Source organism: Podarcis liolepis (assembly GCF_965112155.1).
Source record: "Podarcis liolepis genome assembly, chromosome: 8".
In the NCBI taxonomy this organism is placed as follows: Eukaryota; Metazoa; Chordata; class Lepidosauria; order Squamata; family Lacertidae; genus Podarcis; species Podarcis liolepis.
Genome location: NC_139560.1, coordinates 53,087,178 through 53,113,417, shown reverse-complemented (window position 1 = coordinate 53,113,417; position 26,240 = coordinate 53,087,178). Strand labels below are relative to the sequence as shown.

The following is a 26,240-nucleotide window of genomic DNA, read 5'->3' as shown; positions in this document are numbered from 1 at the left end:
ACTGTTGACTCATAGATGTAAACTAGAGGCAGGGAGTAATAGCAGTAGAGGCAAGGCTTCTGTTTTCAGTGGAATCATAAGGTTATCATAACAGCCAATTCTAGCTTAATGATTGCAGGGAAGAGGCACACTTTCAGGGTGTCCTGGGTTTTACTTTTTGAAATATGGCAACCCACAAGTGTCTTCAAAACATGGTGCTCAATTATTAGTACATGTGTATAACACATGTGCCCAGCATTTGAGTCCTGCTAATTTCTGTCTTACTCCCCTTTCTAGATTCTAAAATGCATGAAATCATCAAAAAGATGGGTGTCATAGACAAAATACTTTCATACTTTGCTGAATGTGTTGACCAGGATGGCAAGGTAAAACAGAATGACAACAGGATGTGACTTTTTTCAGCCTCCACTTTCCATCTCAAATTACTGTATGTTCAATAAAACATATTTCATATAAGAATTAAATACTTTAAAAGTGCAGTTGTAAAAATAGGCAATTGAACACCCCGCTTTTTAGTATTTCCACTGGATGAGCAAAACTAATTGAGTTATTTGGCTCTTATCTTAACATAGTGATTAAGCACATGCAATTCAGTGGAAGATATCTTTTAACTTCCTGTTCTTTAAACCTGTTATCATCAGTCTGTATGTAACAACAAAAAATAACCAATGACCATAGTTCTGAATCTAGGGAAAGAGACTTGCAATTTAAGAATTCACAATAGTTTTATCAAATAACTTTCTAGGTTTGTGCCTTCAATATTCTTGGTGGGCAATTTTTTTTTTATCTGATAAAAATACTATTTAGACTTTGATTAGGTATAGCTGGGAAATAAGCATGTTGAAGAATGTTAATTTTTGGCTTTGGCATATAGTAGAAGAAGAAACGCTATGTTTGTAATCCTTGGGTGCTAAACCATGCACAAAACAGCAAAAATACAATGAAATCCTGCTTAATACAATCCAGTTAAACATAATCTAATAAAAAATCAGACATAAACAGTCTGCAAAGTCTCAGTAACAGGTTTTCTTTTTCTGGTGTGGTCACTAGCCACAGTGTGCTTTCCTCCCTCTTTATGTGAAGGGAGAACTTTTAAAGTTTTGTCTTGCAATTTTGAACAAACCATGGGTTCCTTTTTCCTCAAAATATGGGAAAGTATTTTGTGGTTTGCACGAGTCACAGATAGTTATCAGAACCAGGATATGAATGTGAACCGTGGTTTAGGATTATGGGTTAATTGCACCAGTGATATATGAGGCTTCTATTCATTCAGATTTGCAAACTTCCTTGTTTTGAGTGGAGCCAAGTGTAAAGGTATGAGTAGTCTTACTTCATCCGTGTAATATTCCACCCAAGATGTTACTACTGAACCAGGTTATGCCTGCTTGGTGCCCTGTGACTGAGACACATCCCAGTTGCGGAGACTTGCCACCACAGCAAGAGATAATGCATTCTATATTTCCATCTTTATTAGCTTTTGTGTGTGTTACAGAGAGATGAAAATGCCTAAGGATGAAAAGATGAAAGACATGTTGTGAACTCGTTCCATTGAATTTATACCTTTACACCTGAATATTCAAACATGAGTTTAAAAATGGTCATTGGTCCTCTAGGCCTGGGACAATGAAAAGTGAAAAATTAGGGCTTATGTAGGCTTTTTGAATTCTTTTTAAGTTTCCAGGGAAGCAGAGAGGGTTGGGGAAAAAGAGAGAAGGTACGCAGAGTGCCGGATGGCATAATGCATCGCTGTTAACGAAACATTTTCTGGCTTTGGCAGGTTATGGGGTGTATGATGTTGCCATGTCTTACCCTGTTACGGAAACTTACATATGCAGATCCAGCAAAGCGGCTCTCCCTGGCCAACCAGCCATCTGTCTTGCTGGTGTTATTTAGAGGTAACTTTACAGAATTATAGCTAAAAACTGTGCATAGCCTTGTCGGTCCATTAATGGGGGATATGCAAAAGCCATAAGAGGGTAGGATTTTTACCAGAGTGTAGCATTTTATTTATTCGGTTAGAGGCTTAAATGTCCAACAGCACATTGTTGCTTCAGATATTAAGGCTAGGACGGCCCCAAAGGCTTACTTTTAAACTAGTTTTTAATGAATTACATAGAATCGATTTAGCATGTTAAGTGGATCCGTTTCTTTTTTAAAAAATCTGTTTCTGTCATACAGCACAATCTTACACGTCAGAGATGGGGAACTTGTGGAACCTCCAGATGTTGGGCTACAGCCCCCATTAGCCAGTTGTCAGGGAACCGTAGCCCTCTAAGTGTTGGGACTATGGGTTCCCCGTTCCTGCTACACATGTTTGTTTGGAAACAAATTATTCTGTTTTAAAGGGGCTTGCTCCTTAGTCCTTAGGACTGCAGCCTCTGTTTCCTTCAAAGAATACTGTAATTTAAGTACCAGTTTCTCATATACTCATTGAATGGTTTTTGATTACTGGAATTCAGCTTCATTGGTCTTGTAAATAAATTGCTGCCTCCTGATTCATTTGACCCCAGAAACACTGGCCACGATTACCAATGGTCTGGAATTCCAAAACTCTGTCAACAATTTTGAGCTGATTCACTACGTTCTGAGGTTGCTGATTCACTGTTGTGAACCTCAGATTAAACATCTGAATAGGTAATCAGCCCTTGGAGAAATGCTATTTCTAAATGCTGTTTCGTTTTAGCATTTTCTTTCCAAAAACTTTAAAGATGTATTTATTACTTCGCCTGCAGCTATATATAATGAATTAATATTTCTAGTACTTCTTGGAGATGGATTACTTTTAAAAAGCAAATCCAAACTTGGCAGTTCTACTGTAATTAGTAGTTTTAAGGCTGCAATTCTTTGCACGCTTAACAGGGAGTAAATCTCATTGAACAATGGGACTTGCTTCTGAGTAGAGATGCATGGGATTGTGTCGTCAGCAGACTTGAATATTTGTATAACCCCATGGTCATGCTGCTTGGAGAAATATTTTAAATTCTTTTTGTTCTGTTCTTAGTTTGCTTGTTATTCCAAGATTATGGTGCTGTCATGAGTGAAGCAGCAGCAGTGCTTTGTCTACTACTGTTTGATGAGGCATCAAGAAAAGAGATGTGGTAGGTGGATTTATAGTGACTGCTTTTATGTTCCTTTATTTTTCTACCAAGCAAAATACAGTGGTACCTCGGGTTACATACGCTTCAGATTACATACGCTTCAGGTTACAGACTCTGCTAACCCAGAAATAGTACCTTGGGTTAAGAACTTTGCTTCAGGATGAGAACAGACATCATGCTCTGGCGGCACAACAGCAGCAGGAGGCCCCATTAGCTAAAGTGGTGCTTCAGGTTAAAAACAGTTTCAGGTTAAGAATGGACCTCTGGAACAAATTAAGTACTTAACCCGAGGTGCCACTGTATTTGTTCTCCCTGTTCTAGCAAAGTTAAATGTAAATTATAAGCAAGAACTGAGCAATATTTGACCCGTTGGTCTAATTAGGCTCATCAAGTCATGAAGATTGGCCCACCGGACCGTTTGGAGCAAACCACATCCAGTTTATTGCACCTTATGTTTGATATGATGCCAGGCATGTCAGAAAGCTTGAAACTTCACACTGCAGCTCTAGAGAGTCCCCTGATACTCTGAAGAAGATATTTGAGGAGCCTAGTGGCTATAAAGCGAAGACTGCAGGGAGCCACATCTCTTTGCCCTTCTGTTGGTAGGGAAGTCCTATGAGTGGAACTTTTCTCACAGGATGCTCCTGCTGGTTGGAGCTTTGTTAGCATCTAAGCCCATTAATTTTGGAAGCCTAATGCCAGTAAGTTCTCTTAAGGTTTTAGTCCACGGCCCACTAAATGTTTTGCCCAAATGAACTGAAATGTTTGGCAGGCTTTAACCAAAATAGCCTTATAGTGAGATTTTTTTTAAAGGCCATTGTAATCAATTTCAGAATTGAAACACATGCCCAATGTTTTGATACTACACTAGCAGTTAATGCATTAACAGAACTTTTAGTAGCTTAATACATATTGGAGTTTGATCTCAAAGGTCAAGTGCATTGTTAGGGATAATGTGTTGTGAATTTTTAATGTTGGTGCACAAGCCCTTTTCGACTAATGTTTTGATTTATTAAACAATTAATGGTAAACAACTTTAGAGCCATCTAAACCAGGCATAGGCAAACTCGGCCCTCCAGATGTTTTGTGACTACAGCTCCCATGATCCCTAGCTAACAGGACCAGTGGTCAGGGATGATGGGAGTTGAAGTCCCAAAGCATCTGGAGGGCCGAGTTTGCCTATGCCTGATCTAAACTTTCCATTTTTAAAGAGTATTTTATGCTCTTTTTCAGTAAAATAAATTTGTTTTGCACTCATGCCCACACACACTTTCTCAAAAGGGGTTGGTATCTTTTGCTTGGTTTTCAGAAGTAAAATGTTTTAAAAGTGAATGGTTTTTTAAAAACTGCGCCCAGGGCTGCAGTTCTGCTGGTGCAATTGACTTCCATCTATGCAACAGAGCTTCCTCTCCTGCCCCCTCCAGCTCCCTGGGTGCCCTCCAAAACCAGCTCTGGAGAGTTGGGAAAGTGCTAGTGGGAGAAGAGTAAAGCACCTGCAATTTTGGCAGTGTGGATCAGCACACTGTGAGTTTGTGCTAAACTAAGGCCTTTGTGTCATATCACAATGTTTAATGCATTGGTGTAAGTGACAGGGCAGTTAATTAATTGATTAACCCATGGAGTGCTTCTTTAATACAGCTATCTTCCTTGTTTTCTTTTTCGTAGGGCCGATACTTTTCCCTGTGACTCTTACAGCATTCTTCCCTTTAGTTTGCCTGTTTCTGTTGTTAGACGGTAAGTCTCTCTTCTCTGCATCTTTAAGAAAGTTGTATCTCTGGTGTTGTGGAGTGCCCCATCAGGAAGTGCCATCAACAGACCACTTCCTAGGGAAGCCACTTCATATGCACATCATGAAGTGTGAATATTCTCATACTGAAGCATTCTTCAGCTGATGGAATAAGTAGCAGCAAGGTCTTCAGAGTGTATCTTCAGGAATTGCAATATGCAATTTTTGTATTCTACTATAAGTCGCTTCTAAGCTAGGGCCTAGCAAATGATATAGGATCATTTTAACACCACAGTGTTGCAGAAGCAAAGCAAATGTGGGCCCTTCAGTCCCTTGGATAGGAGACCACAGCAGATTGTGTGTAAGACTGGGATAACATTATAACAAAAAGAAAACCTAAAGTTTCTTTTAAGCTATATACATACAGATTAACAGTTATTGCCAGAAGATTAGCAGATTTATTAAGTTTTCAGATGATAAAGAACTATGTTAACTTTTGCCATACCCCCCTTCTCTCCTTAAAGGTATCATCTGCCTGTCAGAGTCAAAGCTCATCATGCTGTGAGCCCCAATTCAGTGGTGTTACCATTTCCTTGTGAACTCTGGGCCTCGAAACCGGTGTCAGACATGCTTAAAATGGCTTGGAACTTGTCTTGGTTCCATGGAGTGGATAATTTACTGAAACTCACTGATTATGAGACAGGAACCAAAGAGTAAGCTATTCACCTTCATTGAAAATCCCCTCTTGAATCCCCTCATGTGCTAGAATTTGGAACAGGAAGACTATTTTGGGTGAAGAATTGGGTGACAACTGGAATTTGTTGGTGTCTCCTCCAGCACTGTATGGTCTTGTCCTCTTTCCATTGACTGTAAATGTAAGGAGAGCAAAATTGGGTTAACTCTGGATGCTGCTTCTAGTTAGAATGTGTGATTAGTACAATGACTGTGGGAGTCAAAGTTGTGGGAAGCACATAAGTACTTAAGAAGAGCTCTGCTGGATCAGATTGAAGGCCCATGTAGCATTCTGTTCTCACAGTAGCCAACCAGTTGCCCCCGAGAAACCCCATGTTCATGACATTAGTGCAGTCGCTCTCAATCAGCCATTAGCTCAACCAAACCAGTCTACCAGCCATCCCAACTGTCTAGCCTGCCTTTTGCATACTTTTTCCAAATAGGGGAAATTAGTGGTAAAGTCTTCCTACAGCAGAGCCACTTGTGTTAAAAGTATGGATGGTCCCACAAACGTCGTAGGAGTGTCCATTAAGGCTAGAGAGAAACGTAGAGATATAGTTGCCAAAGCTTTCCCATATCAGTTCCTTAAAGACAAGACCTCTGCCATCCAAAGGTCTCTCTACTAACACCGTCGCACAATGGGATAAGTTTGGGAAATGGAAGGAGAACACTAGAGAGGCAATTGATGGGACAGGTCACCAAGCCTGATTCCAAATCCAGTTTGATTCAGTCCTTGTAAATTAGTTTGACTTGAGAATTCAGATAGAGGATGGGGGTGCTTGAGTGCTATAATTAATTATATATCCTGGGATCTCCCAAAGAAGATACTGAATACTTCTGTGAAATACTACTTTATTAATACTAGCCAATAAATGAAATGTATTTTCAGTGATAGATCTCTTAAAACAAGACACATGCTGCCCAAAGTTTCAAATCAAGAAAAAATAATTGGATCAAAGCCAATTTGATCAGAGAAGACAAAATGTTTGTTTTGCTTCATTCAGTAGTCTCTTGTAAAAAAAAGAAATCCTCAACAACCAGCTGATTTCCTTTTTCATTTCAGATTTCCAGACACATTAAAGCTCTCCTCGGAGGATATTATTACCCTGAAGATAACTCATGCAACCAGTGGGCTGCAAGATTGTCTTAATTCCATCATTCGAGCAGTGTCCCACAGGGAAGTTCGGGCCGCTGTCACGAGAATGAATTTTTACATTCTGAATGACAGGCTGGCATTAATCTGCAGCAGTGGCCCTTGTGGGGCCACTTTGAAGTGCTTGGCTTGGCAAACAGCATTAAGCAGGTCAGTGTGTAAGTGCAAGGTGCATAACTGGCTACAAAGCCGCCTGTCACAGTAGATTTGGCTTTGAAAGTTTCAAAGATATCCAGACTCTTTGGAGTCCTTCTAAGCATTTGGCACTGGAATAAATATCCTTTAAAGTGGTAAACCCATCTGTGTTTAGCAGCAAGCGGAGGGGGAGATTCATAGCCTGACTAAGGATAGAATGAGGCACATGCGACTGAGTCACGGTCCTCTTTCTCTGCCCATAATATCTACTATTAAAAAATAGTAATCAGCTGCCCCCACATCTGACAAATTCCCCCCAGCTAATGAATTCCGCTTCATTGGCTGCTTTCTCATCCCTGTACAGTACTAACCTAATCAGAGCCCCCGGCAGATAATTTGAGCTCAGCTTGCATTAATGGCTTGGGCTGAGCAGTGAGTGGCTTGCCCCTTTTCTCCTTCCCCCTTCAACCTTGTACCCCTCCTGCCAGCCTGTTGGACGCAAGTAGATCCTTGGGCAGTTAGATGGTTGTTGTTGTTGGTGTCTCCAGGTCTGTCTATCAGTGCACATAGCGGTATCTCACAGAGACAGTGGGATAGAACATGAAATGAGAAAGAAGACAAAGGGGTGGATGGTTTGCTTTCTCCTCTGCTAAACTGTCACATGGATGGCATGAAATTTTGAAACTGCAGCTCATAATGCGTCAAAACGAGTTTTAACATTTGCATGCCGGCATTTCGTGCTGAGCATTTTCACTTACCGTCTGTATGTTACTGCTAGCTTTCTTCACATATCTGAGTGTATCTTTATAATTCAAGCCTGAAAGATGGAATGGGGAATATCAGTCAAAGCTTATGATACACCTGTGATAATGCTAAATTCTTGCTTATACTGAAGGTTTCTTCAGGTGCTTCCAGCTTCTTCAGAGGATGAGAAACTCTTGATTGACATTGTATGTTTCCTAAACAAGTTTCTTAAGGAACAGAAGATTATGTCAGATGTAGAACATCTAAAATGGATCCTGGATGTAATCCTAAAGCATGTAAGACCCTAACAACTGATTTTTTTAATTGGGGAGCAGGCAGAACAATCCAACCTTCCTAATCTACTATACTGGAGGGAGTTTAGATGAGATAGAGATGTCTGTCTTTATATACTTCTGAAACAAGGCATGTCATCAAGGGCAATGGAGCTCACCTGGCTAACAATCTGCTGGATCCTCAGCTGGTCCAGCTACCAGCATATTTCTGGACTTCAATGGCACAGTTTAATTTTCTAACAAGTTACACATGGTGACCAGCGCAGTGCTAGAGGCAAACATTCTCAGGCTTGAAAGGTGCCTGGCATCTCCAGATGAAGCTGGAAAAGATCAGGTAACAGTGGCGTGAAATGCCTCTGTGGTACACCTTGAGAATTTGCCTGCACTTGGCTGGAGGGACCAATAGTCTGACTTGGTCTAAGGCAACTTCCATCATTCATCTGGTTCAAACAGCAGGAAAGAGAGAAGCTCAGTAGCAGGTGACATCACCTGGCTTCCCTTTGCTGAGTGTCTCTGCTGGTAAGCAATAGAGGAACTGGTGGGGAGCTTGGATGGTGCAGATACAGCAGCAAAGCCATTCTGTTGCTCAGGCTGCACAATCGTATTCTACAAAACAGTCCCAACACAGATACAAATTAGGGGACAGAGTGCATCTGCCCAGCAACAAAATGTTGCAGTTTTAAGTTCTGGGGAAATATGATATGTGTACTATAGAATTGGCAAGATACTTGAGCATCTTGCAGTGAATGAGTAACAGAAAAGTTTTTATATCACAAAAGAAGATCTCTCCCCCCCACCCCAAATAAGATACCTGTTGTGTCAGGAAAGTGATGTCCCTAGAAGCTGTTCCAGGTGATAAGCCACTCTAATCCTCTCTGTCTGTGCCAGGAGTCTTGCCACCTTCTAGTTATTTGAAATTTATGCCTTACTGGAAATGGAACAACTTTAATTATTCCTCAGTTTGTTTTGGACAGTTCATTATCACTATTTTCTTTAGGTAAAACATAGTTTGAAATGCTCCTCTGTATGACAGTCCGATTCCCCAGCTCTGGTGCAGAATAAATAATGAAATACCTGCTCTGATAACATTTCACTGATCTTCTCTGCAGAATCCAAAGTCTCTCCTCGATCTTGTAGTGCAGCCAGAATCCCAGCAACAAGATGAAATAGATGACCTAAAGACTGCTGTCAGGCAACAACTGCAGAAAGAATTGATTGCTTTCTTGAATACACTTCTGCTCAGCTTCATGTCTGCTACTGACAGGTACAGCATAAAAGAGTTATCCATAAGACATTTTATTCTTAAAAACATTGTTGCTATATAGCATGGAGAGGTAGTTTAATATATCAGGTGTTGGTCATGCTGCATGGAATGTGATCCCCCCCCCCCCCCACATTTGGTTTCTTTTTCCAAAATTCTGTTAGCGCCAGCGTTCATTTTTACTGGAAGGTTACATGTTTGTGAAGAAGAGTATTTGACATGCATGCAGGATCCACCTTGACCTGTTGAGATGCTTGGGATGTGGGGGGAAGAAGAGACCCCAAAGCATTTTATGAAATGTGCAGTCACTTCCCATGGCCAGCTGGGCCTAAGTACTGACCTGCATGAACTGGGAGTGACCCCTAAAACACATCCAACACATTTCTGCTGCTGCTGCCTGCCTGATTTCTGCTTTATTCTGGTCCTCCATCAAGGTCCATTAGACTGGCAGGTATCATTTCAGTGGTGACCCCACTTGAAGCAGCCCTGATTTTTTTTTTCCTATTTTGCTTTGTGTTGTGCTGACTTTTAATGTATGCTGGTTGTTTGCTACTGCTGCTTTTTTATTATTTCTGTTCTGTTTTGATTCTTTGTAAGCCATATTTTGAGGGTTTCTCACACGGAAGAGCAAGGTGTATCTTTGTTACATAAATAAGTTTTGTCAGCTGTTTCTGATCTTCCCATTGAGGAACCCTGGGGCTCTCTGGAACACAGGTTGAAATCTGTTGGCCTGAACTGATGATTTAGGGGCCAGAGCTTTGATGAAAAGTAAGAAAGACTTTTTGAACTTGGCCAATATGTTTGCAGTCAACTGCATGCCTTAAGGCTCACAGGCAGGATGATGTCCTGACGAAACTGAAGATTGGACAGTAAGGTGTCTGCTCATGACTATTAGAAGGAAGAGCGCGCCAATGTGTTGGCTTGTAATATTCTTGTAGCACTTAAGCACCTTCTGTGTGAATGCAAGCTACAGAACTCTTGTTTTGTGGTCTGCTTTTTCTCCTCTTCTCCCACTGTTTGCAAGTTGGAGTTATTATTTGTGAATCAGTACATACATTACTTAATGCCAGGGCTGAAGCTCTGGAGATTCTGCAGCCATGTATTGGCTGGACATCTCTCCAGCTTCTTCAAGCATTTTCTCAGTTATAGTGAGGTCCCTGTTATATCCAGCAACATAAAATGCCACAATATGGTGAGGCTTTCATAGTCTGCCATCATTCATATCTACCTCCTTTGCATGCCCCCTTTCTTCTTCTAGTACATTAGTGTATCTGAACTTAAATTATATGAACTATAGATTTAAACAGTCACTGTTGCTATCCAGTGAGTAAACTAATTAATTAATATATAATGCTAGAACCTTGAATCTTACATTTCGTTGCAGGAAAGACCTAGAGCTTACTGGCTATTTCCGAACAGAACTTGCTCTTAAACTTCTGCAGTATTTACGAGTAACAGATGCCCCCCATTTCTATGGATTACCTTCTCTGGAAAGAACATTAAGAGGCATGGTTCATGTCACTGCACTCCCAGGCTGGAGTTCGTACTCTGTTACAATGGAGCCATTCGCCATTTGTAAGAAATACTTAGCAGGGCTTCTTGAGGTTAGTGAATTATGAATACAGATCTCAATGCGACCAGTAAGCAAAATGCAGTGGGTTGGATCCATAATGCCCTTTCCACAAATGGAAGGGCTGCTTCTGTTTGTGGCAGCAAGTAAGATCCAGTAGATGCTCCCACTCAAGTCCTTCAGAGCGGCTTTACTGGAAGCTCAAGAGGAAGGATTGATTTTATGACCAACACATGTTCAGTGGGTTTACGCTGTAAGCAAAGTTTTGCTCACAGGAAGCCTGGATCCAAGCCTATGCGTTAACGTCTTTTTTTTTTTTTACTAATGGATATGGAACTTCTAAAAATACAGTTATATAATCATAGCTTATAATGATTATATAGGAGGCTGCTGCTTTGTTCCTTTGGAAGCAACAAATCCCTGGCTTAGTGTGACATCCAGGCACAAGATCATGGGTTATTTTCCTCCCCATGAAACTCCCCACACTGTAAAGCTATTGGGAAAGTATGTGTTTATTCAAAAAGGCATCAGTGCAGCAAGTATTGCAAGATAAGATGTAGAACTTGAGGAAGTGGGGCTAGGGAGAAAAACCACAGGATGGACTGTGAACTCTTGGCAGGAAAGATACCAACAGGCAAGGAAGTTTTGCAAGCTAGAAGAACTACAATTGCCATCACCCACCTGCTCACCCACAAACAGCACTGATGGGACAACTTTTGAATGAACTCGTTTATATTTACATTTGTTGCTTAGTTGTTTAGTTGTGTCTGACTCTTCGTGACCCCATGGACCAGAGCACGCCAGGCACTCCTGTCTTCCATTGCCTCCTGCAGTTTGGTTAAACTCATGCTGGTGGCTTCGACAATGCTGTCCAACCATCTCGTCCTCTGCCATCCCCTTCTCCTTGTGCCCTCCATCTTTCCCAATATCAGGGTCTTTTCCAGGGAGTCTTCTCTTCTCATGAGGTGGCCAAAGTATTGGAGCCTCAGCTTCAGGATCTGTCCTTCCAGTGAGCACTCAGGGCTGATTTCCTTCAGAATGGATAGGTTTTATCTTCTTGCAGTCCATATTGACATACTGTTCAGCAATGAATATTTCATTTCATTATACAATAAAGCTGTTAGGTTTCATTTGAAAGACAATAGATAAACCCATGGATAAGAAGCAATAAAAGCTGGTTGTAGCTTCCTTTTGATGTCTTTTTGCCACAGCAGTTCTTCTGGCATTTAAAGCTAGGCAGAAGTTTGTAAGTAATGCAATAGAATAAAGCATGTGGGCTTCCTTAGTCTTTTAGGTCTCCAAACTCTTTTGGAGGTTTTCATTATGAAGCAAGAGTTCCTTTAGGTCAGAAATGTTGCCTTTACTGTCATTATGTAACAAACATGTTAATGTTTTTTGATAATCTGTTGTGGTAAAATGGGGAAGAAGTGGGAGTTTAAATCTGATTTTGGATTCTATGTCACTTTGATGTATAAATAAAATATTATTTAATAGACTTCTGCTTTTCTTTCTAAATTCAGCTCTTAAAATGTCATTGTTGGCTAATAACAGGGCTGTTTCTAGAAAGGGCTGGCTTTTTACGTAATTGTTAGCACCGAACGGAGTGCAGATGTGGAAGTCCTGCTGATGGCTGATTACATAAATTAAAAATGGGATGGGATGCCGTGATGCATCTCTAATTGGTGACTAAATCAGATGAGATCTCAGTGTAGAGTGGCTTCTGAAATTGGAGCCATTTAATTGAGGGGTGGGTTTTTTTTGGTCTGCTTTGTATTTCTTTCAAAGAAAGCTAGTAGCTCTTACACAGCTTCCCATCTGAAATGGTCACTGAACAGATGGTGACTGCTTCTGCTTTTGTACTACAGGCTTTTAATCTCTTTAAAAGCAGATTTGTGTGTTTACTTTGCATATCCCCAAAATGACAAAAATTAATGAGCGTCTCTGTATTATATTTGTACAATCCACAAATAGTCTAAAAATCATTGAAACCCTAAATTACTTAGTGCAGTGTGTGTGATGCCAAGCTAGAAATGAAACAACCGGATTTTGTCATGAAAATAACCTTCTAGTCTCTTGCCGAAGTATCTAGCCAAGAAGCAATATCAAGCTTCTCATAAGAAATATAGATTTGAAGTGCAGTACTCCTACACTAAACATATGTAGTTCACTCTTCCCATAACTAGCAACAGAATTGTAGTCTTTATCTTGCCAGAACCTTACATACTGCTTCATTATGTTTGTGCCCGAGACAGCCATAGATATCGTAATATTATCTGACTTAGGTAATAGATTTCCCTACCCCCTGCATATGCCGACCTTACTTTGTTACAATTCTGCTTCTTTTGGTGGAGACTTGTTGAATGTAATAGTAAGATGGGGGAATTACCGATCCAGAAGAAAGAGATAGATGATAAGAGACAGATTATAAAGTGTGAACGAGAGTTGCTTGACACAGGAACAGGATTTAGAAATGTCTGCTTATAAAACTGCTCTTGAAAACGGCATGGGAAAGTGTCTATTTAGTGAAGTTACAAGCCTGTTGTCTTTGTGGGTGCCATTGACTCACATCTGCAATTCAGCTTACATGCATCAGAATGTAGTTTGCGGTTAAGCTGCCGTTCTGTGTTTTTCTTTCCAGGTCATCTCATCTTTTTATGTCGAATGGGGAGGAAATGCCATGTCTTTCATGGGGAAAGGTGTCACAAAGAGCGCCATCCTTTGTTTGCTTCACTTGTCCCATGAAATGATGTCTCAGGCTCCAAATGCGGTAAGAGGAATAACAGCGGCCCTTGTCTCTTAGCTTAAGCTACTCGATAACGTGCAGTTACTGACAGTTCTAATTAGCTGTCAACTCTGTGCACCACCAGTACTCTGTGATAGCAGATTTGCATTTCAATGGGTGCATTTGTTATTGGGGTCCTTGGTAAACAATTGTAAGTCTGAGTGTTAACATGAGCACCGTGGTCAACCTTTGCTTCTTCAAGCTGTATACAAGTGCGTTCATGGAACAAAAAACCATCCTTAGTTTCCAGACAGAAATGTGTTGCTTCAGTAGCATCCAAGTGAGGCCATAACGGTTGTAGGGAGGAGAAGAATCAGTGTATTAAAAATGTTTTTCAGAAGATGGTTGGATTATATACTTGGTGATATTAATATTCATTTATAGAATGTGGGGCACAACTTGTTTAATATATGTAGTTTATGTGTTCTTTGCCCTATACTAAAATCCACTGGAGTGGAAGTAGGAAAGGGTGAACCTTGGAAACTAGTACAGGGTTTCCCAAACTTGGGTCTCCAGCTGTTTTTGGACTACAACTCCCATCATCCCTAGCTGGCAGGACCAGTGGTCAGGAATGAAGGGAACTGTAGTCCAAAAACAGCTGTAAACCCAAGTTTGGGAAACCCTAGTGTTTTCCAACCCCTACATGGCCTGGTAGGGGTCTAGCTCCTCAACCCCCAAGAAATAAATATTGAGATCCCAATTAAGACTTGGAATAAATAACAAGAAAATTATTTCCCACTGCAATGTCACTCCTATACTGGAGGAAGTTAGGCTAGAGCAGCTGAGCATTTCAGCTCCTTGCAATTTTCTACTCTTCCCTTGGCATGAAATTGTATTTCCAGTCTAGTCTGTTCAGCAGTGACTTTTCAGCCCGAGCAGCTCAAATGACTCTTGGCATTCATGTGGCTCAGACAGGTTTAAACTTTGAATAGGTAGTTGTGTGTCAAATGAAAATTCTGCATTGTAACCAACAAGTAGCAATTGAGGACTATTTATTTAATTTCCTTCCAAGATATTATCAGATTACACACGGCCTTACTGTATTTTATGATGCCCTTACCATTGGGATAGAGTCTCCTGTCTTTGCTCCTTATTGTGGGTAGTACCTTAAAAGTGTACACTAATGCACAATGTTAAATGCTGGAATAAATAATGACTAGATTGTGTAATATGAAGGCTACCTTAAGGTTAAGGATTCATCTGTTTATCTTTTAGGACTGGATACCTCTCTGGTTCTTGCCATATAACAGCGAAGAACAAGTTGTTTCTCGGCAAGGCTTGGCTTGGCTGATTCCATTATGGGTAGACAGAGATCCCGAGGTCAGTAAAACTCTTACTGTTGCTTCATTCTTGCAATACAACAAATATGATGATGTTGTCCAATCCTCACAAGGTCAGTTCCGCATTTTTCATGGCAAGTGTACCATTGCTGCCTGGCAAGTTTGAGCAGCCAACTTTCCTCCCAACCTTGGAGGTGTGGAGGCAGATGAAGATTGTCCCAGCAGTTCTGTGGTGATTTAGTGGATGCTCAGTACAGAGTGAAATGCTCTGCCCTCTGGAATCATAAGAGCCTTGGCAGGGAAGGTGTATTGCGCTGTGCTAAAATTGGGAGAAAATTCCATGCATTGCTTCCACTGGAGTACAAGTAGTGTTGCACCCATCCTGCTTTGTCTCATGTCCAACTCTCCTCCTGTATAGCAGGGGGTAGGGAAACTGATTTACGTCAAGGACGACATTCAAACCATTAAATTTTTCCCCACTATCCTTCTCTCCCTCTGGATTCTTCCTACTTGAAGGTTGGGGTGACTGTTTGGTGACTGGAGTTACTTTGTGGTTTCAACGTGAACTGTTATAGTAGGAAGCTGACACCATGGAGCTTCACAACCAGTTGTACACTCACCTGTACTACAGCAGGTCTCCCAAGTCCCACTTGTAAAGATGCCCAAAGGACTTGACTGAATAATTGCAACATGTTGACAAGCTGTATTATGGCATCTGTCAGTATTAATGAACACTGTATGCAAACTTGTTAATTGCACACAGCTAATAGTTAACTCATATAAGCTTTCTTCCATCCTCTGGCACCTGTAGTATTTTTGATGCAGCTTTTGGCGCTTAACAAATTGCTCAACCCTGGAGGATAACAACAATGGGTAATGAAGGCTAAAGGCTGTACATTTTGCTTCTTGAAACATTTGTCCCCTGGGTAAATTGAACATGGGAGAAAAGGGAGATGACAGCAGAGGAAAATATCAATTTTTCATAGCAATATATGTTTTTTTTCAAGAGACAAGAAAAGTGGGGAGGGCAGAGGTGAAATAATTTCTTCCGTTCCAACAGTACCTTAGCTACTTATAAACTAAGTTGGCATTCAAGAGAATAGCTGCTGTTAACAGCTTCTTTTGCCTTTCAGTGCAAGGATCAATATGAGAAACATGAACTGCAGAACAAAAGCCTCTTTCACCTTTTCTGCTATAATACATTGCCTATTTCTGCCAAAAGGAATTTTGCATATTTTGCTGCAGGATAAGCCAGCCACCTCTCGCAGATGGCAGTGTCATTGTTCACCTTAAGGGGCTCCTCATCCATTCTTCCTAAGCATAGTAATCTCCTGTTTGTGGGAAGAAAAACCAGGCATTCCATTTTCTTACACATAGCAATGCATCTATGCATCCACAGTTGTTCAGTTTTTCTACCCCCCTCAAAAAAAACACCCCCCCTCAAATTCTATTGAAATGATGATGATGATGATGATAATTATAATAATAATAATAATAATAATTTTATTATTTCTACCCCGCCAACTCTGGGTGGCTTCCAACCGAATATTAAAAACAATAAAGCGTCAAACTTTAAAAACTTCCCTACACAGGGCCGCCTTCAGTTGTCTTTTAAAAGTGAAATAGTTGTTTATTGCCTTGACATCTGCTGGGAGGGCGTTCCACAGGGCGGGTGCCACTACCGAGAAGGCCCTTTGCCTGGTTCCCTGTAACCTCACTTCTTGCAGTGAGGGAACCTCCAGAAGGCCCTTGGCGCTGGACCTGGATCTGGGCTGAATGATGGGGGTGGAGACGCCCATCTGGTAAAACATCTGAGAGCTTTGTTTTGAGCAGTTCTGTTCTTAGAATTCTTTGCAAGTTTTGGGGTGGGGATGGTACAAGTTGACATTAGGTCTTAAATCAGGGTCGCCAACCTTTTAAGGCTCATGGGTGCATTTGCAAACTGGGGAAACTCATGGACACTGCACATGCACAACAGTGAAACAGACACCATGGCATATTCTGTTGGCTACAAGAGGATTCGGCTCTCAAATGTAATTTCAGCAGAGGAAGGGGTGGGAACCTCAAGGGCACCATAAAATGTATCCGTGGGCATATTGGATGCTATACAAGAATGATTATCTAAAATATAATTGGACAGTAGTCACTGCTCAGCAGTTTCTTGAATGAAGGGTGCTATCTTTCCTTCTTGATCTCAGAATAATTCAGTCAAGAAACAGATTTCCCCCCATGCTATTTTAACAATAGTATGGAGGAAAAGGAAGACAGGACAAAGGTGTGGTTTTTTTTTATTAGTCTTACCGATTCAGTAAATGAATGAATGGTTTTGTGTTCACCTTACATGCATTACTATTACTGCATCAAACATTACCGTATTGTACCTTTTAAAACTTTGCTTGTCCTACATACTTTTACGAGCAAGTTTTACATTTCCATAAACTGTTAGGTCTTTGTGACCTAACTTTTTATTAAAAATATTCCATAACAGCCTTGAGGCAAAAATGTTTTAAAACCAGATGATTGGTTTTAAGAATCAATTTGCAGTTTTTCAAGAAACTTCTAAATGGTGGGGAACGTGGTCTAAAATGCAATGTGGAGGTTAGAGAAAAGTTGGATTTTAATGTGTAAATGGTTTTGATTTCCGTTAATTCTAGGTAAAGTTCACCTCCCTCGCCATAGGATCAGCACTTACATCCCTCGAAGTAGGCTGCTTCGCGTTGGCTGAAAGCTGCCAGAACATATCAGGAGGCTTGTGGGGAACGGTGATTAACATCCTGCTGGACCAGTCTGAATGCAGCATGGTCCGAAGAGAGGTATGTAAATTCTGTTCCCTGTAAAAATGGTTTTTTTAAAATAGTTCTCTCAAGTTCTCTTACAGCACACTCCTTTAGGTGTCTACTCAAAAGTGACTCTCATTGAGTTCAATAGCACCTAGTCTAAGATAAGTGGATACAAGGTTGCAATCAGTTACGTCACTTTCTCGGAACAAGCACTACTTGACTTGTTCTGTAATTTTCTTAATGTGGAAACTTCGAGATAACTTTGATGTGCTTGTAAAATTGCATGGAATCCAATAAATGTGTATCATCTCTTCCTTCACACTCCCCATTTGAGCCTGTGTATTGAGTACTGAAGATTATGAAGAGGAGGAAGGAATACCCAACGTCGGCAAAACAAGATTGCGTACACAGATATTTTCTGCTTTTGTCATCTGAAACCTAAATACAATTTAGGTGAAACTAGGGCCGGTTCACATTTAGACTTTTAAACTGAGTTTGAACAGTTCTCCCTCTGTCAGTGTCATGGTCCACCCTGGGCGCTCTGATTCTGATCTGGAGCACTTGAGGATGGGGAGTCAGAAAGGAAGAGGGGTGCAACAGAGCCTGCTTGATGAAGCACCCCCACCCTGTACCCAGAATTCAAAGGAGGGAGACCCAGGGGCTGCCCCTTCCCAGACTGTGGAGGATGATGGAGGAACAGAGTTCAGACTTCTGTAACAGAATGGTTCCGAAGATCTCTCCCAAGGAGAGATGGCACATCAAAAGTGGAGACTCATCTCCCTCAATGAAGGGAGGGTGGCATGCTTGTAGAGACAGTAAGTTGCACAAGTGGCCAATCCTTCTCCACATCTGTTTAAAGCTTGGCAGGAAGATGGGGAAACTATTCATCGACCCTATAAGAGCACCAGGGCTAGATTCTGCTCTTTCGTAGATGCATAATTTGTTCTGTTGGACTGCCATAATAAAAAGTTTACTTCTCTATGTACAAGTAAACACCTCTGTTGCCTGGTTTTGGACGGGGGCCAGGACAGTCTTGTTCATCTCCTTTGAAGTACAATCTTGCATAGTGTTGGTTCTCTTTCTGAGAGACCACCATTCTAACACTATTTAGAGTGTATCTAGGTATGTGAAGGCAAAGTGGTAGAAAGCGTGCTTTGTTTGGGTGTGCCTGGAAGCAGTGACTAAAAGTACCATGTTCCCTGATTGGCTTAAGACACTTCATAGGGTTGGATTCAGTGTAGCTGCTGTAGCACTATGGTGAACATATGGAATGACGAATCATTCTCACCCCTCTCCTCCTCCCACCCCACTCCCCTAAATCTCTTATGGGGGTTCTCCCAGCCCTCTGGAGTATATCTGGTGATGCTGTGGGGCACACACAGGAGGAGAGGGGTTAGTTAAATATCACCTATAACCTACATTGATGGTCACTTCAAAACAGGTCAGTTGAATCCCAAACTCAGTTCAGTTTTGCTCTTTTTTAAAAAAGAGCAAAATTCCTGCTGTTATAATGGCATTTTTAGATACGTCAGGTAGAATTTATTATGCTCAATGTTTCGGCGTTTTCTTTTTTAAATTTCATTAAAGAAGCTCTTCAGCTGTTGGTCACACTTCTTTATTTTGTGATTCAAAACAGACATCCTCACTGAAACGTAGAGGAACAAACATGAATTCTCATAATTTTTCCCAACACAGTGGAAGCCTACTGTTTCTGCACTATGTAAACAAACAAGGTTAGACATGATAGAAAAGAAAGTAATACGCAGAAATCAATTTTCAGAAAACATTAGCAATTAAAGAAAATTATACTAAAAATAAGTCAAGTACATGCTGTTGTGTATTTTCTGTGTAATGGATGTTTCAGCTATTCATGCTTTGTCCTCAGTGAAAATTTATCCTAAAAATAAAATGGCACTTCCCCCTCCCTCAACTTGACAAGACAGCATAACATTTGATTTTTTTAAAAATGACTCACTGAGTAATCAAAATCAAATAGCTTCAGAATTCCTTAAAATAGAAGGTGAAAGTGGCCTGAACATTACTTTTGATGATAATAGTGTATATCTGAAACAGCCTTCTTGTCTTCAATTATTTAGCTGCAGCCAGGTGGCACTGTTGATGTTTGATTTTTCTTTTGCAGGCTGCATTTATTCTTCAGAATCTTCTGGTGATTCCACTGCCCACTGAAGAGGTTAAAGACTCTATTTGGCAGGTGACTAGTTGACTTGATGTGTTTCCATTGCTCATCAATATAATTGCGTCCAATATTTTATAACCTTGTTAGAGGAAAGAAAAGGGTACAAGCTGCTTTAGATGTACTTTAGAAGTGAAAATAATGAACATTCTTACCCTGTTTTCAGTAAAGATTGGGACAAGCAAAATAATTCTTCCACCAACATTCTTTCTCTACTGGACAAAACCAAAATATCATCGTTCTCAAATTATTCTAGCCTTACAGAGTGGACTTGCAATTTAACCTAGGGCTTCAGCTAGTTAAAGAACACTGCCAATTTCACTTGCTTTTAATATGAGGGATGTATTTAATCTTTTTTCCCATTACCATAATGGGATCAAAGTGTGTGACTTATGTTTGGAGAGATGATGGATGTAATTTGTTGATGCATTTTATTTTACAATATTTGTTTTTCAACTATGATGGTTTTAAGAGATGTTCACAACAGCAAAGTCTGATGTGTGGGTTGATGATACTGCCCTCACAATTACCCTGAACCAATAAGGTGCATGCAAACATTGGAAAAATGTTTCTGGAATATTGCTGTCCTGCTTGTCTGAGAGAATTCCTGAGATGAGAGAAACAAGTGTCCTCTTTAAAGCTGACTGCAAAATACTAGGTGCATTGTGGGATCAAATGATGGTGCCATGTGGCTCCTGCCTCTGCCTCCCTCAAAGTCAGAGGCAGAAAATGGGAGGTACTATGGAAGAGGAATTGTTTGAAGTCCTTTTCTTAGATCACCAGATGTTGTTGCTCTGAGCCATGGGTAGGCAAACTAAGGCCCAGGGGCCGGATCTGGCCCAATCGCCTTCTAAATCCGGCCCGCAGACGGTCCGGGAATCAGCGTGTTTTTACATGAGTAGAATGTGTGTTTTTATTTAAAATGTGTCTCTGGGTTATTTGTGGGGCATAGGAATTCATTCATTTTATTTTCAAAATATAGCCCGGCCCCTCACAAGGTCTGAGGGACAGTGGACCGGCCCCCTGCTGAAAAAGTTTGTTGACCCCTGTGAGTCTGAGCAGATGCTCCAGCTATTCCCAGCCCTTGCCACGGTGGGCATTAACTCTTGTGGGCATCTTGGGGGAGGAGGTCTCAGCCAGCTCCTCAGCCCTCTTGCTATTGTTGCTGCCTCACCAGCATCTTCAGCAACAGCTATGGGAAGAATGGGACACAGTCGGAAATAGAACACCCTATTTTTGGTCTCCCTGGGGCAGGACGTCCTCACATGGGCTGATGGCCAGCAGTTGTCTCTCCTGGCAATGCTCCCCTCAAAGGTAGTGGTAGCAAAGGGAAGCAGGAATTTACAGGTACTCCATGTACTAAAGAGCTTTTGGAATAATTGACTTTAAAGCATCCCTATATAGCAGCTCCAGGGACCCAGAAAGATTAGTTTGGGAAATGAAATTCCTGTTTGTAGGAGGGAACGATGCCAGCACGGATTAGTACAGAAAAAATTGGTAAACTGCCTATTTGAGCTTGTCAGTTCTTTTGAAGCTGCATCTTAAGGCGTTTTTAATAGGTTTGTGAAATACCTTTTAAACATTTTGTGAATGCTTTTAAAAAGAACTGTTTCAATAGTAAATGTATCCTTTTGATCATTTTTTAAAAAATGGATTGGATTCAAATAACCACGAGCAGAAAGGAAATAGCCACTGGCAGTGTGGTCTACCAACACTTGTGCAGGCACCAATAACACTTTTCACAGCTTTGCAAGAGTAGAAGACGGACATCTTTGGGTTTCATTTCATCCCCACTTGGTGCTTTAAAATAAATGTAAAACTATCCTCCTGTGAGCAGGAGATATCAAGCCCTAGCCTTAAAATGGATGCTAAGTTCAAACACTTCTCTGTGGCCTAGATACTTTTGTGTGGCTTAGCCAAGGCAGGAGGATAAACTTGGCAGGAGTTATTTAGAACCTATTTCCCCAGGAGTTTCTTGCAACAAGCAGACCACTCTCCGTCTTGTACAGTAGATCCATAATTATGTGAATTGTATCTCTAGAACCTACTTGTTCTGGCAGAGTGAAGATAGATATTATTTTAACATTGAAAGATCAGTATAGTTCTGAAAACCTATATTAAATACCTCCATGGGATACTATTGAACTGACATAGGTTTTTCTTTAATGGAGTTCCAATTGCAGAAAAAGGAAGAACCATCATCAACAAAAGCGAGTTTTCCGGGAGCAAATAATTCATGCAGTTAATGAGTTTGGGGGCTTTTTTTATGGTCCAGAGCTGACTTTAAGCATATTTTTGACAGCAGGTTAAGACCTTCCCAGGCATTTGATGGAGTGTAATGAGTTATGCTGGCCTAAGACTCCTGATGTTTTTGCCATTTGCTATTCTTGATGTAATTCTATGTTTTGTTAGTGCATTAATTATTGCGCTTTTTAACTGTATTTTTATTCTGTTTGTAGGTTGCCTAGAGACTTTTATATATTAGGTGACATCTGAATAATATAAATAATATATTTTAATATATATTCTATTTATAGCGTTGTAGCTTGTCTAATATAACCAATTAACTTGATTGCACAGAAAAGTCCACGTGTTCAGTGGCTTGGATCCTAAGATAAGTGAATATGGAGAAAGTGCCTGGAAGGTGCCCCTACCTGATGTTTGATTACTCTTCTTTCATGCCAGCAGCTCCCTGCACTCCACTTTGTCCAGAAGGCCCCTCTGATACGTCAGGAGCTGCAGGGAGAAGAAGAGGATGGAAAACTCCTTCCGTAAACTTTATGTTCACTTATCTTGGGATCCAAGCTGCTGAGAGGTTGGAAGACATTGGCAGGATCAAATGCATTGCAGAGTCTCTGTTGGATTCCTTCTCTAATGCTACTTTGCTCTCTTTCGTGGGGATGATCCCAACAATCAGTGTACAACCTCGATATACTCAGTGAACACTGTTTGTCATGGGTGATCGGGAGCAGGGAGCGTATTTCTGTGTAAAGTTCAGATGTAAAGTTTAGAGCTGCTATATCCAGGCCCATCTATTTTTCCCAGTTGCCGTTCATATATTTCAAAGGATTTTCAAATATACCAGAAGTGTCTTAGAAAGGGGTAGTTCAAAAGGAGCTCCTGCTTTTTCTTCTTCTTCATTTTAATAACAGAATATATTCAGGGTTGCTCCCTTACATTCCTGTAAAGGAGATTAAAAGATAATTGGACAGTTTTGAAGTAGCCGAGATGAGATTACACGCACTAAGGTTTAGAACTAAACTACCCATAATTATACTCATTCAATTTTAAGCAAGTTATTTCAATGGAATTACCATATATGTGTTCTGATAAGTAATTTATTGTGGGAAACATCTCAAAAGATGCCGATATATTCTTGACTAGTCTTTCAGGGATAGATGGTGCTACATTATGCTTGGCATACCCCTCCCCCAGCCATTCCTGTAAACTGGCCATTTTTAGCACCTGGATGATTGTAATTCAGGTTAATATTTTACTGATAAGTTTTTACAGATACAATTGGCATAAGCAATAATATTATTATACTCTTGATTTAGTAGTAAACCGCTCTGGCACTCTGTGGTGTGAAAGGAATAGATTTCCTTATATTGATTTATAATCTATGGCCACTTGGCTCAAGACTTCCATGGGAAATCACAGTTTAAAAACATGAATAGATTTTAGTAAATCCAGTGATTTAAATCTTATCACAGATTGAACATATACGATTTTTCATTGGAGCTGTTGGTCTGGAACAAGTGTTGATACAAATGCCGTAATTGTAAAACAAATGTGTACCTGTATTTAGGATGATTTTACAAGAAACAAATTATTTGTCTGTAAGAGAGATTATGAAATCTGATATAATTTATCCTCCCCTCAGTTTTTCAGTATTTATTTAAATATGTTGATTAACATTGATAACTATGCAGTGATTTGGCTAAAAATAAAGAGGTTGATATATTATAGTTCTCTGCTTAAGCCCGTTTAGACTACACTTATCTCCATGGAGAATGTTGCAGAAAGGGAAGGGAACTTTTTATGGTGTTATTTAGTGGTATACCAAATAGTACACAAGATAAGGAGATTAAAATGTTCACTGCTTTACCATCCCAGCAGTTATTTTTTTCTGTTATCACAGTTCAGTAGATTCTTAGCTTCCCTGCTTTTGAAATTGAAATCCTTTCTGCAGTCAATAAATCAGCACATGTAATCCCAAGTCATCAGATCACAAGATGTTATGTACTTTCAAGGTGACTGAAGTCACTGCACACACAGATTATAAGGTGTGACTGACTCCAGTGGGTTTTAGCACACCCCTGTGGCTGTGAAATGCTTGGCATAGAAATTGTAAATTGGCATCAATGGGGCCGAATATAAAAACTTTGACTCAATGTCATCACGCTTAGAAGTCAGCAGAATTCCCTGAGTAGGTGGTTGTCATGCTTGAGTCAATGAATGCACATTACTGACATCTTCTGCATGTAGATTCCCATCTTGTAATGTAAGTTTACTTAAAAAGAACTTCTCAGAGTTATAAAACTTATTCTTTATTCTGATTGCATTTCATCTCAAACAAGTATTGAAGTTATTTCTTACCCTGCACTGTGTTCAGCCCCACAAACAATCAGGTGTGAGGGTAGGAGTGTCGGGAGAGAATTATGCAAACTGTATAAATTATCAGGATTTGCGTGATTTCCCCCAGACGTTAGTATTATGCTCAAATCTTTCGTGAGTAAGAACGACAAGGAATGTCCTACCTCTGACCAGTTGAAACCCTGTTCAGCAGCTTCTCCGAGTCCCAATTCTCCTGGCATAAGTTGGCAGCACTTTTGTTGTTTAAAATGAAGCTGAGAGTCTCAGAGATGAATTCTGTGGATATGCTTTCCTGCATTTTCATGGATTCATGGCATCATCCCTTACTATTTCCTGCTCTGACGGAAGAGGTGTTCATTCTCATTGGTTGGGAACCAATGTTGTGAGGGTCTTTTTAATGACTATATATATATTTATATATGTTACCCCCTGCCTCCAGGGACCTTGTGTGCATGATGAAGAATCTGGTCTATCTCTCACTGGAAAAACCGCCTTGCAGGCTCTGTTATATCATTGTCGCTTCTACGAGCATTTGAATGAGATGGTGAAACAGTGCTACTTAGGTCGATATACATTTGATCTGCATTGTTCCTTGGGAGGCAGCCAGGCAGCCGAAAAGAGTAGCATAAATGGTAAGTGACACTTCAAAGAATTCATTTGGTTTAAATTTCGGTTGCGGTTCTATGTGTTCTCAATACATTTTCTCCTTGTGATTTTTTGTTTCGTTCTGTGCGAGTCTTCTAAAAGTATTATCCTATTGTGTCTCAAAGTTAAAATAGTCAGCCAGTCTCTTGAAAATATAATACCACATCATCTGGTTCAGTATCCGAGAAGCAATTATGAGGTGTTTAAATGTGTTCATAGTCGGAGGTGGAAGAAGCATATTAGAGATAGCCCATTCCTTCCTTAGTGAAGGATAAATAATGGGCTGTAGGAGAAATGTAAAAAGAAAACAGAAATCTAATTAGAACATCAAGAAGGATGAATCTCCAGTACAATGGCAAGAATTTGAAAAAGGCAGTACGTGGGTTGTTATGACTATGTGCAAGCATTTCACTTTTCTGTTTCTAAGCGGTTGTCTTAGTGATGCCCTGTGAATAATTCCATATTGGGGATAACGAAAAAGGCTACTTCCAGATCATAGAAAGCGTTGCCAACACTCCATAGGGAATGAAGTCTGCTTCATAGGTACACTTTTGAAGTCCATGTGCTGAAACATAGAAAATGCTAATGCAGCGAAGTGGGTGCTTGGAAACATATGTATCCTACAGATACGCTCTTCAGAGAACCAGACTGGCTGCAACTCCCTGTGGAGGGCCCACTTGGTGGTGACCCTGGTTTTCTTGCTATGTCACGTGGGGCAACAGCAGCGTGAGCCTTCTGGCTTTGCTGCTTTGCTCAGTTTGAAAAACAGCTTGCTTTCCACTGTGGTGGGATGGGAAGTAGTGAGCTGTTGCATAAATCAATATATCAGGGACGTGTGCTTGTAAAGAATAGTGGGGGTGTTGATTCCTTAATAAGGGCCATAGGATGAATTTATGTGAGGATTCATGATGCCTGATTCATGGTTGAGCTTCAGCACTTAAGATTTTGAAGCATTGGGGAAAGCTGAGAGGAAGAAGCTAGTTTAGAAAGCAGTGCTTCCTTGAAATTTATTTCCCCCTTCAATTCCCCACATCCCCAGGAGTTAGAAGGAAAAATATTGAATTCCAATGTGGAATGCCTTGCAGTCAATTTTTATTTTATTTTATTTTATTATTTTATTTTATTTTATTTCTGTTGTTAAAAACAAGCAACAAGTTTTTATAGCTACGGGTCAGCCATTTTTGGCTAGCCAAGCCACAAAATTGGCATTGGTTGGACCTGATCTGACAGATTTGCAGCCAGGGAATTTCA

The 26,240-nt window shown here is 40.5% G+C and overlaps 1 protein-coding gene across 3 annotated transcripts in view; it reads left to right on the top strand.

Moving 5' to 3' along the window:
* The window catches only part of RTTN (rotatin), a 92,173-nt gene that overhangs the window by 24,509 nt on the left and 41,424 nt on the right, over positions 1-26,240 (top strand). For all 3 annotated transcript variants that reach the window (XM_083518450.1, XM_083518449.1, XM_083518451.1), the window contains exons 20-33: positions 277-365; positions 1,778-1,895; positions 3,002-3,098; positions 4,764-4,832; positions 5,349-5,537; positions 6,620-6,859; positions 7,740-7,884; positions 8,991-9,145; positions 10,527-10,746; positions 13,351-13,479; positions 14,710-14,814; positions 17,429-17,587; positions 19,695-19,766; positions 24,784-24,976. In XM_083518450.1, the coding sequence (XP_083374576.1) occupies positions 277-365; positions 1,778-1,895; positions 3,002-3,098; positions 4,764-4,832; positions 5,349-5,537; positions 6,620-6,859; positions 7,740-7,884; positions 8,991-9,145; positions 10,527-10,746; positions 13,351-13,479; positions 14,710-14,814; positions 17,429-17,587; positions 19,695-19,766; positions 24,784-24,976 (1,980 nt within the window). The remainder of the gene's footprint in view (positions 1-276; positions 366-1,777; positions 1,896-3,001; positions 3,099-4,763; positions 4,833-5,348; positions 5,538-6,619; positions 6,860-7,739; positions 7,885-8,990; positions 9,146-10,526; positions 10,747-13,350; positions 13,480-14,709; positions 14,815-17,428; positions 17,588-19,694; positions 19,767-24,783; positions 24,977-26,240) is intronic.